The 17,404-nt window shown below is 49.3% G+C and overlaps 1 protein-coding gene across 4 annotated transcripts in view; it reads right to left on the bottom strand.

Annotated features, from left to right (window-relative positions):
- Window positions 1-17,404, bottom strand: part of NRP2 (neuropilin 2) — a 113,662-nt gene that overhangs the window by 65,324 nt on the left and 30,934 nt on the right. For all 4 annotated transcript variants that reach the window (XM_026492125.4, XM_026492126.4, XM_026492123.4 and 1 more), the window contains exons 3-7: window positions 14,355-14,536; window positions 8,269-8,499; window positions 6,677-6,832; window positions 4,855-5,024; window positions 2,864-3,019 (exon numbers count right to left, since the gene is read on the bottom strand). In XM_026492125.4, the coding sequence (XP_026347910.2) occupies window positions 2,864-3,019; window positions 4,855-5,024; window positions 6,677-6,832; window positions 8,269-8,499; window positions 14,355-14,536 (895 nt within the window). The remainder of the gene's footprint in view (window positions 1-2,863; window positions 3,020-4,854; window positions 5,025-6,676; window positions 6,833-8,268; window positions 8,500-14,354; window positions 14,537-17,404) is intronic.

Here is a 17,404-nt window from a genome sequence, read left to right as displayed (position 1 = left end):
GGGTCCACGTTGTAAATTGTGTATTGCAAGGAAATAGCACAGCCACCCCCACCACCTTCAGCACTCATTAATCTTGTTTTTCTCTGATTTCCCCAATTCCCTGGTCTTTGGTACATAGCACTGGTGTTGACAGTGACCGGGGAATTGAAATCAAGTTCCCACATTTCTGCCCCAAACACGACCATCCCCTCTTCACTCCCTGTGCACGGATGTGCGTCCGCAAACCCTCCCCCTGCACCATGGAGCGGAGCACGCTGCTGCCTCTACCTCCGCTCGGCTTTGCTCACAGGTCCTGCTGTCTGAATTGTGCTTTCAAGCCCATCACCTGGCACTTAGCTTGGCACGGCGCCCACCAGCCAGTGGCTACAAAGAGAAACTCAGTGGTAGCGGCCGGCATACACGGCAGAGACGAAGCCTCTCCCCTCCCCTGCCCCCAACTCCCCTCCTCAGCCGCCTCCCCTTCATGGCATCAAATCGAACTGCAGCAGACTTGACAAATCTATTTGGCACGGTTCACTCAACTACTTCAACCCGCACAGACCGGAGAGCTGTGCTGACGCTCCATGAGCGGTGCGGGATGTGCGCATCAAATACAGACATCTGGGAGAGAGGTCCGCTAATGAAGGAGCAGCAGAGATCACCTCCCCCCCCGAGGGGCGGCCGGGCAGGTCTCCCTCTTCGCCCGCCGCACCCGCAGTGGGGCAAGGGAGCGAGGGGAGGGGGCGACGCCTAACTGGCAGGCTTTCCACTCTCCAGCCTCCTTCTAGGTAGCCAGAGAATGAATATCTAATAGGGAGAGAAAGGGTTTTTCCTCTGCCCCAGTGCTTTTTATGTGGCAGGACTAATTCACTAAAAAGCCAAACAACAACGACAAAACAAAAATGAAATTACCCCTTGGCTCCTGGGGAAAGAAATCTAGCCAAGGGTGAGAAGAGGAGGTGAGAGAGAGCAAGAGAGAGAGAGAGAGAATGATATATCCAATATGAAAAATTTGAGAATGATTCCAAAGGAGCCCAGCAAGCTAAATTCAATTCTCAGGAATATCTTCCCTGCAGAACGAATACAAGGGATAAAGCCAGGGAGGACAGCATTCTGTCAAAATGTGCAGTGCTAAGGTATTTCCAAAAGCAGATTTCCTACAAATAGTGTTTTAAATAGCATCCAGTCCATCTGCGTGCTTTTAAAATCAGCTTATGCTACAGTATCCCTCTGGCCAGCTCTGCTTAGTCATTGAGCCCGGACAGGGAGGCAGTCAGGTGAACCTCCTCCTTCTCCCCCAGGACCCACTCCTACTCAGCACTGGCCCTCACCTGCCCGGTAGAGCTTCCAGCTTCTATGAGGTTCTTACTGAAAAGGGTGGGTGGGGAAAGAAGGCATGGGAAAGCGTCGGGGGCGGGGGGATGAGAACTTGCCCCCAGAACCCAGTGCCAACTCAGCCTTGCCCTTTCCAAATGATATTTGCAAGCGAAACAAAAGAAGTCAATGAGAGGCCAGACCTGGTTGACCATGTCCAAGTGGGGGGGGGTCTTTCAACTGCTAAATACCTCACTTTCTTTATTTGTGAAATGAAGAAATTGTGTGTGTGTGTGTGTGTGTGTGTGTGTGTGAGAGAGAGAGAGAGAGAGAGAGAGAGAGAGAGATACCTGGTAATATCTAGAAGCCGTGATTTTCGATGAATGCTGCCATGTTACTATGGCGATTTTAATAATAAAAAAAATCCACTGCTTTAAAAACTCACACTTCCTGAGTGAATCAGGGTCAACCTCACAGTTCTGCGTTTTCTCCGTCTAACGTGTCCAGTCGCGCCAGTGAGGGCACGCAACCTCGGGGCAGTGGCAGGAGCCGAGGAGGCTGTGTTTGGAAAAGATCTGGCCTGTCTCGGTTTGGTCACATGCGTCCCATTTTGACCATTCCCAACTCGACAGGCCAGGGGCCCGTGGAACGGTGGCAGGAAAGAGGAGCGTCCCTTTGCCTGTCCCTGCTTCCATTCAGGGAAGGATGGGCACTGTCCTCCCAGAGCTGAGAGCCAGCGTGTGACAGTTCGCTCCCTGCCCAGGCGAGACCCCCGCCGCTTCCAGGAAGCGCCCCGGGTGCCGAGCGCAAAGCGCCCCCGGTGCCGAGCGCACCTTCTAACCAGGACCGCAGGGGCCGGCTGCGGGCCGCCCACCGCCAGCACGCCGCGTGTCCGCAGAAAGCCGGGCACCACACGCTCATCCGTGTGAACAACAAAAGCCCCGCATCGCGTACACGGATACCCCTCCGGGAGCCACGGACACAGAAGGCACCAGCCAGGCGCACTCAGTGCCTCGCTGCCAAGCACGATCGCCGGTTCAGAGCCCGTCCCCAACACGGAATTTCTCCTCATTATTTATTGTCCTCTTTCTTCTTTGGGACATTGTGATTCCCTCTCAGGATTTGTGCCCTTTCATTTCTAGAGCTCGGTAACTCCTGAACTACAGTTTCATGTGGTTTTGTGATTGTTAACCCAGCATGTGGAAGGGACTCAGGCCATAAATGCTCAATGAGTCCTGGATGGGGAGGCGCAGACTGGGGACACATTTTCTCCTTCATTTGCAGTCAGAGAGCACTCTGCAAGCTCACTCTCTCTCTCTCTCTTTCTCTCTCTCTCTCTTCCTCTGCGGTGCGACGCGCAACAGCAGCCAGGCTGTCGGTGTTTTCCAATCGCTTTAGCATAAGAGAGAATATTTTCAGGGCCACCGCCTCCCCTGCCTCCATCAATTATTTGAGCCTCACCGAACAAGGCCTCCTCCCCTCCATGGGGTCGCCTGGCAGCTCCTCTCTCATCCCCAGGCTCCTGCACAGCCCAGCCTGCCTTCGAGGAGGGGGAGGGCAATGGGTTTACCTTGTGGTTTTTGCCATGCCGGTAGACCATCCAGTCTTCCCCGTTAGTGCTGACTTCCAGCTTGTAGGATTTGACATAGTAGCCATTCTGCGTTTCCCTGGAAATTGCTCCCTGCGTTGCAATGGCTGTGAGCATGGTTAGAAAGCGCAGGTCCACCTGAGGAAGAGGGGAGGAGGAATTAAGGGACCCATGGCTCTCGTGACAGGAGGGCAGTCTCTTGATTTTCCTTCAAAGGACAAAACGTCATACTTAGCTTACAGCTCACGTCTGTCATCTACCGGAATGAGAGGGATCAGTATCAGTCTGCAGTTCCAGACTGGACGGTCAGACTCAACTTACTTGACCCTCAATTGGACACCTCTGAAATTGTAACTTGATTATTTTTCTTTTTTTCTCTTTTTTGCAAATCCAAACGGACAGTACTCAGTACAGTAAAGGGACCCTCGAGCATCTACAACTGTGACCTCTTCTTAAACTACAGTCTGCCCTGCAGAGCCAAAGCAGATGCTGTTTAAAGGAACAATGGCTAAATCCACTCCACCCCACTCCAGTCCAGTCCAATACAATTCACTTATGACACCCTCGTTGCACCGTCTCAGCTCGGGGCTGCCTCGCCTCCCCTCCCCTCAGTCCCTCACTCCATTGTGTATTTAGTCACTCAGGTCACTAAAGGGTCAAAGGGCATCCAGAGTCTGCCCAAGCAATTAGGCTTATGCACCAAGTCCTGACCTTTTGCTCGATAAGGAAGATGGCTCACATTTTGAGGGACCTCTCTTCCCACAACACCAAACCCATTTGGAAATTGCTGGATGTCATTCCTTTGCTGGCCACAGTGTTTCTTAATGGCAACCTCCGTGTGATCAAAACTTAGCAGCACTCACCGGTAAAATGTGATTCAGGAAGCACTTATTGGTACTTATTATGTGCTTGGCATATTACACAATTCAAAAGAAGTGTGCAGTGCTGTAGATGTGCCCGATAAACAGCTGGAGGGCAATTAGAGAAAGCTTATGACTGAGGACCAAAAGTAAGGAGTAAAATCAATGGGACATTGATTATAAAGGAGAACGTTCTGGAAGTTTTGCAGGATAGGAGGCTTTTTGGAGAGGCAGAGAAGAGATAGTGACAAATGGCCTTAGAACTTCTGTGAACTCCCTGGAAGTTTCTAAGTGATACTTCTCCCTGTCCTGTTATCTGCTCTGCCACGTCCTTCTCAGAGCAGAGGTCACCCGGTCACATCAGAACTAGGACAGGCTTGTCAATGGGTCACAAGGTTGTCTGGTGTGTGTCATAAAAGCAGCCATGGCTCTAGCATGGACCTGGCAGCTTGCTCTTCCTGGGGGATAAGAACCGAACCAGTCTATAGTTTTAGGGGGGATTATTCAACATACACTGCAAGTCCTATTCAGAAGGAAAGCAAACAATAGTCTGAAAAGACGCCGCAGAGCATCTGGGCGACTACAGTTTCATTCCCGGTAGTGACATTTTCCCATGTGTTCTTCTGAGAGCTATGTGCGAAACCTTCTTGGCAGGGCTCCCTCCAAACAGCAAAGATCAGGAGAAGCTGCCATGCTCAGCGAGCAATTCAACAAGTCTGCCCTCAGGAACAAGCCCTCCCCCGACCAAGTCTCTGATGCCTCCCTGTGCCAAGAATGAGCAAGATCTGGAACTGTTTATAGAATGTTCCTTGGATATCTATACTAAGAGGCAAACAGCACCCAGGCCAAACAACTTCTCCAGGGCCTGGCAATCTTCACAAGGGCAGGGGCAGTGTCTTGTCTTATCATCATCTCATCCCAGCAGTTCGCACAGTGCCTGGCTGAGTCTGTTTGTGCCTGGTACATGTGTGTGTTTGGACGGATGTAGGAATGGAGCTCTCGAGTATGCTGTGTTTATATTCTTCGTGTCCTCTGTCCACTCCAGCCGAGCCACCTCCCTTGCCCACCAGTACACCCACACTCGGCACACCCTCTGGTATCTGAGTGAAGTACCTGGAGGTACTCCTTGCTGGAATCCAAGTTGGGGGTCCAGCCATTGTCATCGCCATGCAGCCGGCTTTGTTGAGGGGTCCACCGTTCGTCGGAGTAGGTAGATGAGGCAGTGATCTGTTCATTAGCAATCCGGCCAGATTCCATTCCCAGGGGGACGTTGCACTGGAAGTCTGGGGAAGGGAGAGGGTCAAGGGCACAGTTATGTCTCTCAACCTCAAACTCCTGGGATCCCCCAAATGTTGCTCTCTTCTCGGGACAAGTCTTTGCAGGAACTCCTTCATCTTAAAGACCTAATTATACACTCACATTCTGAAAACAACTCATAGAGCTTGACAGCCCCTCTGGGTCTGGAAGAAACAAAATTGTGGGTAAATAAGAATCATCATACAAATTAAAAATACAATCTAAAGCAGAAGAACCGTCGGTGCTGCAGGCTACGGATGTTCACTGTCGCCAGATGCCCCGTTACCGACATACAGGTAAGCGTGTGATAGACTTGCGGCAGTCTGGGTGGGCTGATACATCGTGGGAAGCCTGCTTTCTTCCTAAACACCCAGGAGGCACTTCTGCTTCTCTCTTTCACTGAACTGCTTCGAGTTCTTGCACAGAAGACCGACATTACCAAGCAGTGAATATCCGTCTTGGGGACATCTCTCCATGAGCACGTGCATGTCACTGTCTTCCCCTGTGCCACCTGCCTGGGCACATGGACCTGGAAGTCACCGACTCTAGCTATGCACCATTAGTTCAATTGCCGTCCTTCCCATGGATACCGCAAGACACTGGTCAGTATCTGTGTGTGCAGGTGTCTGATAGAGCCCAGCAATTTTTTCAGGTATTAAATCCATCTGGAGCTCTGGGCCTGCGCTGGCCATTTGCAGCACTCGGTGCAATGGGCAATACTGTTTTCCTGTCACTCAATCGTCATGAGTTCTTTGAGGAAGAACAAAAGCAAAACCCAGAACAAAACCCATCCCCCTTCCCGTAGGCCGGGCGCCCATGTCTGCGGGTATGCACGTGGTAAGCTGTCTACAGCCATGGCAGGCTTTCTCCAGCTCCAATCCTCCTCAAAGTATTTCTTCAGGACTTAAAGTTATCATTTGGGTTTCTAAGCGGAAATGGCAGCACATCTGAAGCACGTGTCCTAGGGGAGCCGATCCGAAGATGTGGTTCAGAGGAGATGTGGATGGAGGCTGGAGACTCACGGTCTAGGTGGGCATTTCCAGGACGGCGGGGTCGGAGCTGCCTGTTAGGCTTTGCACGGTACCTGGCACCTGGTAGAAGCTTGGAAACTGTGTCTACTGAAGCATGAAGTGAAAGTCCAAGCATGTACCGGTCTAGTGAGAGCAGCTCTACCCAGGGCCAGAGATGTTTAATGTAAAATATATACATGAATATACATGAAGGAGGTTTAGAAATTGCTCAGTTTTCTGACAATGGCCACTGAGGCTTAGAGAGGGAGAGAAGAATCAAAAACTGTTAGCCCAGGGCGGGGACCCTATGTAGGTATCCTAACTCACCTCCCTTTCATTCACAGAGGAGAAAACTGAAGTGGGAGGTGGTCCTGTGACTTACCCTGGCAGTAACTCATTCTTGGTGCACATACTTACTTTCTAAAGAACTGAGTACCCGGCTGACACTTGTCTGACTCTTATTAATCTCTGCCTGGCAGGGGGATATAGCCCCCATTCCCTGAATTCTGAGGCTACTACAAATGCTGGAGAATTTTTCTCTGCTCTCCCAGAGGCTAGCCTCTCTTCACCGTGCATACTCACAGCCCTGATAGAAGGACAGGACAGAGGTTCCCAACTGGCCAACTCACTCTCTGGCGGCTCTTGGTGGACCAGGTAGTAGCGTGCAGAGAAGCCATCCTTGGCCACCGCCATGTCCGTGTGAAAGGTCAGGGAGAGGATCCCCGTTGACGAGCGGAGTTCAGAGGGTGTTTTGGTCCCACAGTACTTGCCAATCAGAGGGCCAACTGGACAGGCAAGATAAAGACAGGACAGTAGAAATGGAAATGTCAAATGCCATTTTCAATACATTCACCCCTGCCACAATCGCAAGTCGCTCCACGGAGCTCCCTTTGGGTATGCCTTGGCATAAAAGAACGACTAAAGATAGGTTTTAAGAACAATGTCTAATATTTTCCCTGTACATTAAAAAGTACAGTTGACCCTTGAACAACACGGGGTTGAAGCATGTGGACCGACTTTTACATGGGTTTTGGGGTTTTTTTTGACAAATACAGTACTGTAAATGTATTTTCTCTTTCTCATGATTTTCTTAATACCATTTTCTTTTCTCTAGGTTATTTTATTGTAAGAATACAATATACAATACATATAACATACAGAATATGTGTTCATGGACTATTTATGCTATTGGTCAGGCTTCTAGTCAACAATAGGCTATTAGCAGTTAAGTTCTGGGGAGTCAGAAATCATGTGTGGATTTTCGACTACATGGGCGACTGGCCCTCTTCATCCCTTCGTTGTTTAAAGGATAACTGTACTTTTCTCCCTGTTCAAGGGGCAACTGTATTTTCTCTGACCTGGCCTCATTCTCTTCTCTCGCTCTGTTCTGGGGACAGGCCAGAAAGCTATCATTATCAAGCCTGTGTTACAGAAGAATAAACTGAGGTTTGGGGAGATCACATGTCTTCTCCATGTTCATACAGCTAGGAAATAACAGAGCTGGGGCTCAGACCCAAGTGTTCTGACTTAGTCTTATGCTGTTCTCAGGAAACGAAACTGCTTAGTCATCAAGCCTCCCTCACAGTACAAAACACTGAGGCTCAGTCCAAAGTGAACGATTAGTTTTCTCGCCAATACTGACCATAAAGACCTCCTCTGGTCTCCACCTGAGAAGTACCGGTGCCTCTGGGCCTTGGGTGATACACCTTTTTGACATCTATGACTGTTTTAATTATAGTAAAATCATAGTGATAATAATGATGATGATGAAAGCAGCTTATTTATACGGACAGAGGGCTCAAGTGACCTGCCCAGGGTTGCAGAGCTGCAGTAGAGCAGAGCCAGGATCCAGAGCTAGTCAGTCCGGCTCCAGCACCCTATCTGGGCACAGAGGGTGGTCACGGAGTCACTTTCTACGGAAATCCTGACAGCCTGGGGCAGGAAAGAAAATTACCCATAGGCTTTCTCATCCTCTTCCGAGTATCTACTCAGTCTCCTCCTCCTATCTTTCTCCAAAGAAATATTTCCAAGAAAGGAAACTGCCTTCTGCAATTTCTCTGAAATCATTCTTGGTGAAGAATAAGAAAGAAAGTCATCATGGGTCATACACAAAGCCTAAGGAGCTTTGAAGCCTTTGTTCTTTCTTTTTATTGTTACCAAAGCAATTCACAGGCAAAGACCAAGCTACTGAGGAGCGCCTCGTGGCCACGACATCACTCACCATGCGGAATGCCGTCCCAGATGTCCAGCCAATCATATTTGCAGTCTCCTTCTCCCACCTGCAAAGGGTCGTGCTCCAGGTCAAAGGTCAGGAACTGCAGGATGATCTCCATCTTGGGTTTGGCCAGGATGGTGAAGGTGCAGTCCAAGTTGTGTGGGTACTTCTCGGGAAATCCAGGGGACTCAATGGTCCCGTTGGGGCTCGTGAAGTTTTTGGAACAGTCTTCGGAGCCTGTATGTAAAAGAGAACTGTAGCATTCAGGAAAGAGAAGAAGATGTCTTTCTTTGCTGCGTCTGTCACATGGGTTAGTTAAATGTTTGAGCCCCAATCCCCCTACTCATAAGGTTTTTGTTTCCACTGGAGTGGCCCTTGAAGAAACATACTCTTCACACCCACATCTCAAGCCTTTAAGCCAGACTCTCTTTAGGAGAGAAATTAGGGGAGGAGACCTGGCTTGCTCTACATAATAGAGTAAGAGCAGCAGTCGAGGAGCTGGGGAGTCAAGGGGGGTCAGGAAGAACTGTGTGTGTGAGATACAGAGAGAGGGAGAGAAAGAGAGAAAGAGGGAGACTCTCTTGAAAAGAGGAACAGAGTCTTCTTTCTCAATTACTCAGCTGCTCGCTCCAGAAATGTAAGTTATTTCAATCCTTAAGGAAGGCTTGCTGATTGCCAGCAGGGAAAACAATGTTACCCCTTATTTATTGCTGACCTCAACACTAGCCTCTATTGTACCAGAGCCAACTAAGTGCCCCCTTCTCCCTCCAAGATCCAAGGTGCCTCAGGGGAGGGGCAAAGGGGAGCTTGGGTCTCATTCATGTCATGACTATATTAAAACGAGCTGCTCTGTAGTGGCCACACAATTAACAATCGACTTTTGTAGCTGGTGGATCACAGCAGGGCGTTGGGGATGTTAAAGGCCGCTCCAGCAGCAAGTTTGGAAAAATGCGGCAGTGTATTGACATTTGGAAGGCTTCTGGTCCCGTTGTGCTGGGGATGGCCTTGTTTCTCTCCGAAGCTCTTGCGTCTGCTTTCTTGGGACTCAGGGAGGCGTTCTTATTAAATGCGGCACACATTCACGTCCCGGTGCAGGCCTGGACGGCCGTGGGAGCTCTAAGACGATTATACTGCCAGATCTGCTAATGCCTCTAGGTGGAGTCCCATTAAAAGGGCCCTCAAGGGTTTTCACCCAGCCACCAGTTGCCCGCACGGCCTCGGGCTCGTCCCGGGACACTGCAGCCCAGGCCACGGGCCCACAGAGCAACCCGGGGCCAGAGGCAATGCCAGTCAATGCCGTGGCTGTGAAGACTGAACAGTCACAATTGATTTCACTATGTTCTGATTGTAAAATTAAGAAAGGTAGCAGGATTTACGAGGAGGATAATAGGCACTCTAAGCGTGAAGAAAAAATACAGAAATACTCGATAAACCAGGTGTTTACTGGCAAGAAGTGTCCTCTGGGGATCCCGCTGAAATAGAACTGTGTGATGTCAATACACCGATCTTAGCCCACAGCGATGTCTTCATCGGCGGCTCGGGCAGCAGGCCCCTCCGTGACGCTCTTTACTGATCACGGCTCTCTGGGAAGCGCACAGGTCTGACTTGGAAAAGCTGCCATGCAAGTAAGTGCGAGAAGGGGGACTGCAACTTCCTTTAAGCATCGGACGGGAAATCCCAACATCCCTACCTGCCCATCCGTCACCTCTGTCCTTGCAACCAGCGCTCTGCCCTGGCAGCGTGGGGACCCTGCATCAGCTGGGGTGAGAGTTAACCCTTTCAGGACTCTAAACCCTCGCTAAGTGCCGCCTCTGCGTCTCGGAGGCTCTGCACTCCGGCGGGGGCAGGGCGGTCCAGTGGGCAGCCAGGTCCAGAGGGCTGAGCGGGACGGCCTTTCCCCAGTTCGTTTACCACCGAGCCCCCAGCTTTGTTTACTGTCAGGCCCCACACTCCGGAGGGCCTCCTCAATGGTGTGGGATGAGGCGGTTTGGCCAAGCCAAGCCAGCTGGCAGGTCTTCGGGGGGCTGAGAGGAATCCTGAAAAGGTTAGTGTTTATTGCCATTGTACAGCCTTCTCCATGTGGGTCACTTAGCCAGAGGAAATTAACTCTCTCTCCGCCACTTGCTTTCAGAGCTAGAAAAGGCATCCTGACATCCCCTCCTCGGTTTTGCTCTCTTGTCATTCCCTTTCAAGGCCAGGGGATTCCCCATCCCCCTGGGAGTGGGGAATTGTTGGTGGAATCTTTCTTTGGTTCCTCCCATCCACGGGGGACAAAGTCTTCCACAATGGACACCTAGGAAGCCCGGGAGAGCCCGGAGCCTGTGAGAGTCTAAAGTACCCACAGTTTCCAGGGTTCTGAGGTCCTGCATTTGAGTGGTCAGAATTTTTCAATATGATATTCTTAAGGCAAAACAAACAAACAAACAAAACCACCAAAAAGAGCGTGTGTGTGTCTCTCTCTCTGCCACATGGCTATACATGGGTATATCCTCTGGCTTATTTTAAACCAGGAACAAAGACAGTTTTATCTTTTCTATGCAGAACAATCACACTTGTCCATTACACTGCTGCCTGCACGTCATCGTGTCACTCAAGAGTCTGGACTGTGGGCAGAGTGTCAGAAAGCAGGAAGCTGAACGCTAACTGTGGAGAGGAGATCTCAGAAGAGGGGACCATCTTGGGACAAAAGTGGCATCCTGTAGCCATCTAGCTCACCTGAGATCCTTTTCTGCCATGCGCTAAAAGAATCAAAGGTTAAAAAAAAAAATAGCTCAGTCAACAAATACTCCCATTCACTCAATGCTAAGACTGTCCTCACAAGCTGGGGGATTTCGGCTGCAGTGAATGATTTCGTACCAAAGGACTCTGGTGTGAAAAATGCCCACTCCGTGTTTTTCCACTGTCAATGTTACAATAACTCTGTAAGGGAAAGAAGAATCTGCCATTTAAATAGCTTAAATAAAGCTATTTAAAACATGGTGGATTTATCCCAACGGAGCTTGTCCTGACCTCAGAAGGTGAATTCAGGTCAGGGAGTAGGAGTAGGGGGCACTCTCTAAGGTTTCTCTATCTGTGGATGACCCCAGGGCTTTCAGTTTCTGCAATGTCACTGGATAGCAGGAAAGAAAACTTGATCTTGAACTTTGGTCAAAGAGTATCAGAAAACGAACAAACAAAAAACCACGTTTTCCAGTGATTCACTGTCCAATGTTACTTTTAAAGTTATTTTAAAATTCCTTTCTCCGTTCTGCTCATGATTGGGCAATCTGAGATCCTTTAAGTTCGCGAGCTGTTTTGGTTTGCTCTTTTATATTTGGACAGTCTGGTATTATATCAACTCTTTTATAAACCGCTTCATTCAGGGCAGACAGGAACCTCCCACTCCAGCCGCATGCCCCCCGTCTGTACCCAAGCTGTGGCTTTGCGTCTGTCAGGAGAATCTGCAGCTGAGCCAGAGCAATGTGCCGCTCGCAGGCTTCCACGGTCCTCGGTACGGTTATTTTGCGTGTCTGTGTTTACAGTCCCCCTTCTTTCTCTTTATGAATCTGACTAGCAGACATAGCTGTGTTTGTTTGGATTTCTTCAGCATGTTCACGCATTTCTTTCATGTTCCGTGGATGACGTAAACTTTGTGTATTTTCTTTCAGGACTCCAACAGTGCAAATGTGGGTGCAGGGAGGGCATGGCACCTGGGGGAATGCTTATCCTCCTAGACTCAGCTTTGAATTCTGTAGCCTGCCCACAAATGTGTTGTATACAGGGTTGACTTTCATGCCGAGAGTTGCTCTCTCAGACAGGCATGATGACAAGGGACAGTGGCCCCCAAGAAGGCCCCTGGGTTCTCATTTTCTCTCTTATGTTCCCCCAGAAATTTGGCTGATGCTGGTGGGGCTATTTCCCACTGCAGGAATCTCTCTCCTCCTTCTTTCCTAGTCCTTGAAGTAGGCTGCCCCATTGCTCCATGCCCAAGCCCCCTGCCACGGCTGGCGCTCTCGTGTCTAGGCATCCAGACTAGCGATCCTCGCCACAGCAGCACTCTGCTCTGCTACCCTCTTGTGTGTTTTAACTTTTAACCTCATCCCTTCGAATGCGCATCATGGATAGAGTCAGCATTCTACTCCTTCTGTGGCTTTCTGGAGAATATCGCACCATCCTTTGGGAAATACTAAGTCAGGAAGCATGAAACAGAGATGAGCTTCAATGACCCTACTCACCCTTGCTGTGACTTCCCTGGGCCAGCTCCCCTGGAAGACCTTGCTTGGAGCTGCTTTCCTTTCCCGTCAGCACAGCTGAGTGACAGCGTTAGCACTGGTGACCTGGCTATCGAACTGACTTCCCAGATCCCCCGCTTGCCAAGCCACTCAGCGCAGCCCTCGTTTTTATAACCGGAGCCCGTTAATCGTAGTCTTACTCAGTACTGACTTCTACTGCCCCATATTACAGTCTTCCTCTCATGTACGTAGCTCTTTACCTGCGTTCATCCAACGGCATCCACTGCGCATCTGTTCCGTGTGAGGGTTCACACACCTGCTTACCCACTAGCAGAGGGCAAGCATCCTGTTTTATTCCTTTCTATCTTCTGTCTCCCTCTGCTCCCCAGCGGAAGAGGGTATGATGAACGTTCCAGCTGCGCTGGTGGCACTGACTGATGGGAATCTTGCGCAGGACTCTAGGGAATAGGGATCGAGGCATTCAGGAGCCTCACACCAGCCCCTGGGACACTGGACACACAGACTGTCAGTCCCTGTGACCTCTTGTGGTTGGGAGCATGATGACCCATGACAGACAGACCTTCTTGGGACTTGTGCCCCAGGACAGTCTGTGCTCCCGCTCTGGCTCGATGATGGCTTGACACAATTCCCTGAGCCCGCCCCTTCACTGGATTCTACGTTCTTGCTCTCAGGCAGACAAATCTGACAAATATTTAGACAGAGTGGATATAAAAAGTGCTTTCAGTAGCTACCACTTCCTTTCAAGAACTGTTTAGTGAAAAGAAAATAGATATGAATAGGTCCCCTTACACTGAACTCAACAGGCGCCCGACTTGGGCCTCTTGATGACAAGGCGGACAGGCTCCCCTTGCACCAGACTCCGTCCACAAGCTGTAAAACACAGGCTCAGAGGGGCCACACTGGTAGATGGGGCGGGAGCCTGTGAGGTAGGGGAGCAGGCTGGGGGTGAGGGGAGAACTGGAGGGTGCACCTCACTTAGCCTCAAGATAATGAACTCTCACACTGGAGGAAGGGCGCGCTGCTTGGAGCGCATCAGTGTAGATACTGAACCAGCGACTTGTGAATAAAAGTTGGCTTAATCCAGTTACGGAAATAAGGATGGGCCCATGTTCTCAGAGCCTAAAGTAATCGAAGGGGGGCCTAATAGAAAGCAGGCCATCACTTTAAAAGAAGTGCAATGTTCTCTCTTTTTCTACTATCTTTTTGATTGCCTTTCAGGAGGTGGTTATCCTGGCATTTAGAAGGAGGGGTTCAACAGGTGGAAGAGTAAAATGGGTCAGCAAGGGGAATTTCTACAAGCCACATGTGAATTTAAAAGCTACTGTATGACCCCACTGGTAGGATCTTTAGAGACTCTAAACACTGAAAAGATTATGTCCTTCTGCCCATGAAATTCCTGATAAAGGCAACATTAAACCATGAAGTAATTAGGAGGAAGTTCAACCAAGTTTTGCTTTTTTCCCATGAAGATTATTGTGATTTTTAAAACACACAAAAATCGAATTCTTTTCAAAAGCATTTCTCTATTTAATTGGCGCTCTTTCTTCTTTCGGTGCCACAAACGATGCTTGTCCGCCTGGCGGGCAGCACCCAGCACTAACCCTGCAACGCGCTGTCTCAAGTTGGATCATAAGTTAAACCGGCTTTTTCATCTCAGGCTGTGTCCAAGGTCACCCTGAGCCTCTCTTCCAACTCCAACAACTTCTGTAACCCTTCCCGTCTGTCTCACTGGGCTCCATCTACGCGCATATAACTATCACACGGTTCCCTTGGACGCGCCCCACAGCCAGACACCCATGGCCGCGTTGCGTCTTCTCGGGGATGCCCAGCACCCCACTCTCCACCCATGACAGCACTGACCTGTCTTGAAGATCTCATAGCGCAGGGAGAAGCCTGCCCCCTGCCGGGCGTAGTCGGAGGTGAACTTGATGTAGAGCACGGAGCCCGAGGAGATGATGGTGGGTGGGGCGATGTTCCCACAGTGCTTTCCCAGGAGGTCTGCGGATTCACTGTCCCCATCCCGAATCTCGATGAAGTCATACCTACGTGAGGACGGTACAAAGGGGCATAATGAGCAAAGATCACTCTCAGGCGAGGAAAGGGACCATTATCTTACTCCAGCTCCTGTGCTCGCCCTTTCTAGACGTTCAGGTGTTTCAGATTGATATAGGAAGAGCACTTAGGTTTGCCTGTGTAGACTGCGTGACCTAGGTATAGGAAGCTGCATTGCCTTATTGCAGCCACGGAGAGAAACGCGCCTCAGTGGATGGCTAGATTTTAAGGCCTTATCTCTTGCCCACATAAGAGCAGTAGCATCCTTCTATCAAATATCTGCAAACAAGCATTTTTCCTTCCTTCCGTCCTTCCTTCCTTCCTTCCTTCCTTCCTTCCATCCTTCCATAGCGCCATCTTTATTTCCATCATGATCTCTCTGAATCTTAGTCTTTTCTTCTTAGCTCTGCGTCACTGCAAGTTACTTAACCCCTCTGAGATCAATTTCTTCATCTGTAAGATGAGGATAAAAATATCCAGTTCAGAGGGCTGGGCTGGAGATGAAATGAAAGATACAAGGAAGGTGCTCGGCACCGAGCCAGGCACACGGGGGACGCTCCTGAGAGATCTGCTTACTTTCCTGCCCTCTCCCCCATGTTTCAGTTTCCTCCTGGGTCACCCCCTCTTCCTTTATCCTTAATCGCTAGTGACAAAGACTCCCGTGCATGGGCCCCCTCCCTCCTTGACAGGACTCTGCCAAGTTCACCTCTGCAGTGTCTAGTCAACAACACGTTTTTAAAAGGAATCAGCATCATATTAGATAAGGCAATAAAAACCTTTCTCCAAAAGCAGGGGGTGAATCCCCGGGGACCCAGAGTCTATGGGCACGTAACTATTAGGCTCAGCAAAAAGCAGAGCAGGCTGCCGTCCCTGCGCTGAGGCCTGAGCTCATCTCAAACGCAAGCAACCTGGCCCCTGTCTGTCCAAGACAGACATCTTGGCGCGGTTCGCCGGCTGGCGTACGCAGCGCGGGACGCCATTTTATCTGTACAGGCACACGTTGGCCGCCTAGCTGTGTGCTCTGGCCGACTCACCCAGCCGGCCTGTGCTCCTTCCCTGGGCTCCCAGGGAGTACCAACGTCTCAGCGGCTGAGGTGGGAAGGTCCTTCCCCACTAGCTCCCCTGCAAACTGCTGGGCACTGTACCACTATTTACCGACAGCCATCCATTTCCTTCTCCCTCCCTGTTTGTTTATTTTGTAGCAACCTGTTAAAACAACATGTAAGAAATTTCTTGCTTTTGGGTAAAGAGAGGGGAAAACCTCCCCTCCCTGGGATGCGCCTGCAGGCTCCTGCCACACACACAGGGTCTGTGGGAGCTGGCTGCTGGCAGAAGCGGCTTATTTGAGCCCTCAGGAGCCATGTTTCAGATTGCACAGCCACTTAGGAATAAATAGGACTGTGAAGGAAGTATAAGGAATGGACCAGGATTAGTTCAATCTTAGACCCCAGAGGGCTGGAATCCTATGGTCTAAAGAATCACAGAAGCTGGTTAGTCTGGAGAAGACAAGATGGCAGGGTGTCCTCCCAGGAGCTCGGGAGAGAGAGCCACAGATTGAGAAAGGCAGTGGGGGTGGGGGAATCTGTGATTTCAGTTTGGGAGATGATGCTGACTAAGAAAATGTGCTTCCTCACTTCCAAAACAAAAGTGGAAAGACAGTTAGTTTGTTCTCAAAGGAAATTCCCCAAACCTTCTGGAAAATCCCTCCTTAGTGTTTCCACACTGAGGTAAGCACGGCTGGGCCGTCTGTCGCTCTCAGCTGAGTAACGGCGATGCCCCATCAGGGTGCACAACTGTTGAGAAAACAGCTGTGTTCGGTAGGCAGATATTACCCAGTTCACCTGGAGTAGTGACTGTACGAACCTGCATGGAAGAGTCCCATCCACCCCCCCGCCCCAGCTCCCTGCCAGGCCCCAGCCAAACCCAGAAGCAGAGAGAACTGGGTTTGGATCCCAGTTCAGCCTTATTAGCTGGGTGACCTCAGGCAAGTTACTTAACCTTTCTGAGCCTTAGCAATGGGGAAAATGACGGCAAAATAGGGATATTAGAACCTTTCTCCTAGGGTTGTTGTGAGATTTAAATGACCAACCTGATCTATATAAAGTGTCAGTACTCAGCCTGGTCGTTAGTGTTTAATAAATAAACATTAGCTGTGATTTGTTGTATCCTCACACCCATTTCTGAGGTGAAGAGACAGAGTGAGTGAGTAGAGGTGCAGTCTAAGTGGAATGAACATCTGTTAAAACCTTTTGGAGTGCATTTTGGCAGAAATGTGACAAACCCTTTAATCCAGCAATTCCACTGCTAGGAATTTTTCCTAAGAAAATAATCAGACAATTGTGCAAAGATGTATAGGCATCTTTGCGAATGTAGATATTAAAAAAAAAAGCATAAGAAAAATGAAAAGATGCTTTGTTTATAAACAGCATCGTATCAAAATGTCCAACAGAGGGTGGGTGAATCAATTTTGGTATATTTATGAAGTGTAATACACCACTGCTATAGTAGATTGATGGCCCTGTAGGTCTAGATATTTTGTTTTTATGGGAAAATAGCCATGCTATATTGTTAGTTTAAAAAACAGATTTTTAAAAAGGAATGTGTTAAAATACCTACATATATATATATATATGCACATTCTTGCATATACAAACAGAAAAAGTCTGAAAGACTACATAAACTAAAATATTAACAGTAGTGAGATATATGGGTGGTAGAAATTGGTAATTTCTACTTCCTTCTTTGTTCTTTTCTATTATCTGAATCGCTTACAATGAGCTTGCATTTCTTAATAAGCCACAAATATATAAAATAAAGCTGCTTCCATTAAAATTTTTGTTTCACGGTGACAGATGGTA

The sequence above is a fragment of the Ursus arctos genome, unplaced genomic scaffold, assembly GCF_023065955.2.
Source record: "Ursus arctos isolate Adak ecotype North America unplaced genomic scaffold, UrsArc2.0 scaffold_1, whole genome shotgun sequence".
NCBI lineage: Eukaryota > Metazoa > Chordata > Mammalia > Carnivora > Ursidae > Ursus > Ursus arctos.
The sequence above is the reverse complement of the archived record's forward strand: the minus strand, read 5'-3'. Positions and strand labels throughout refer to the sequence as shown.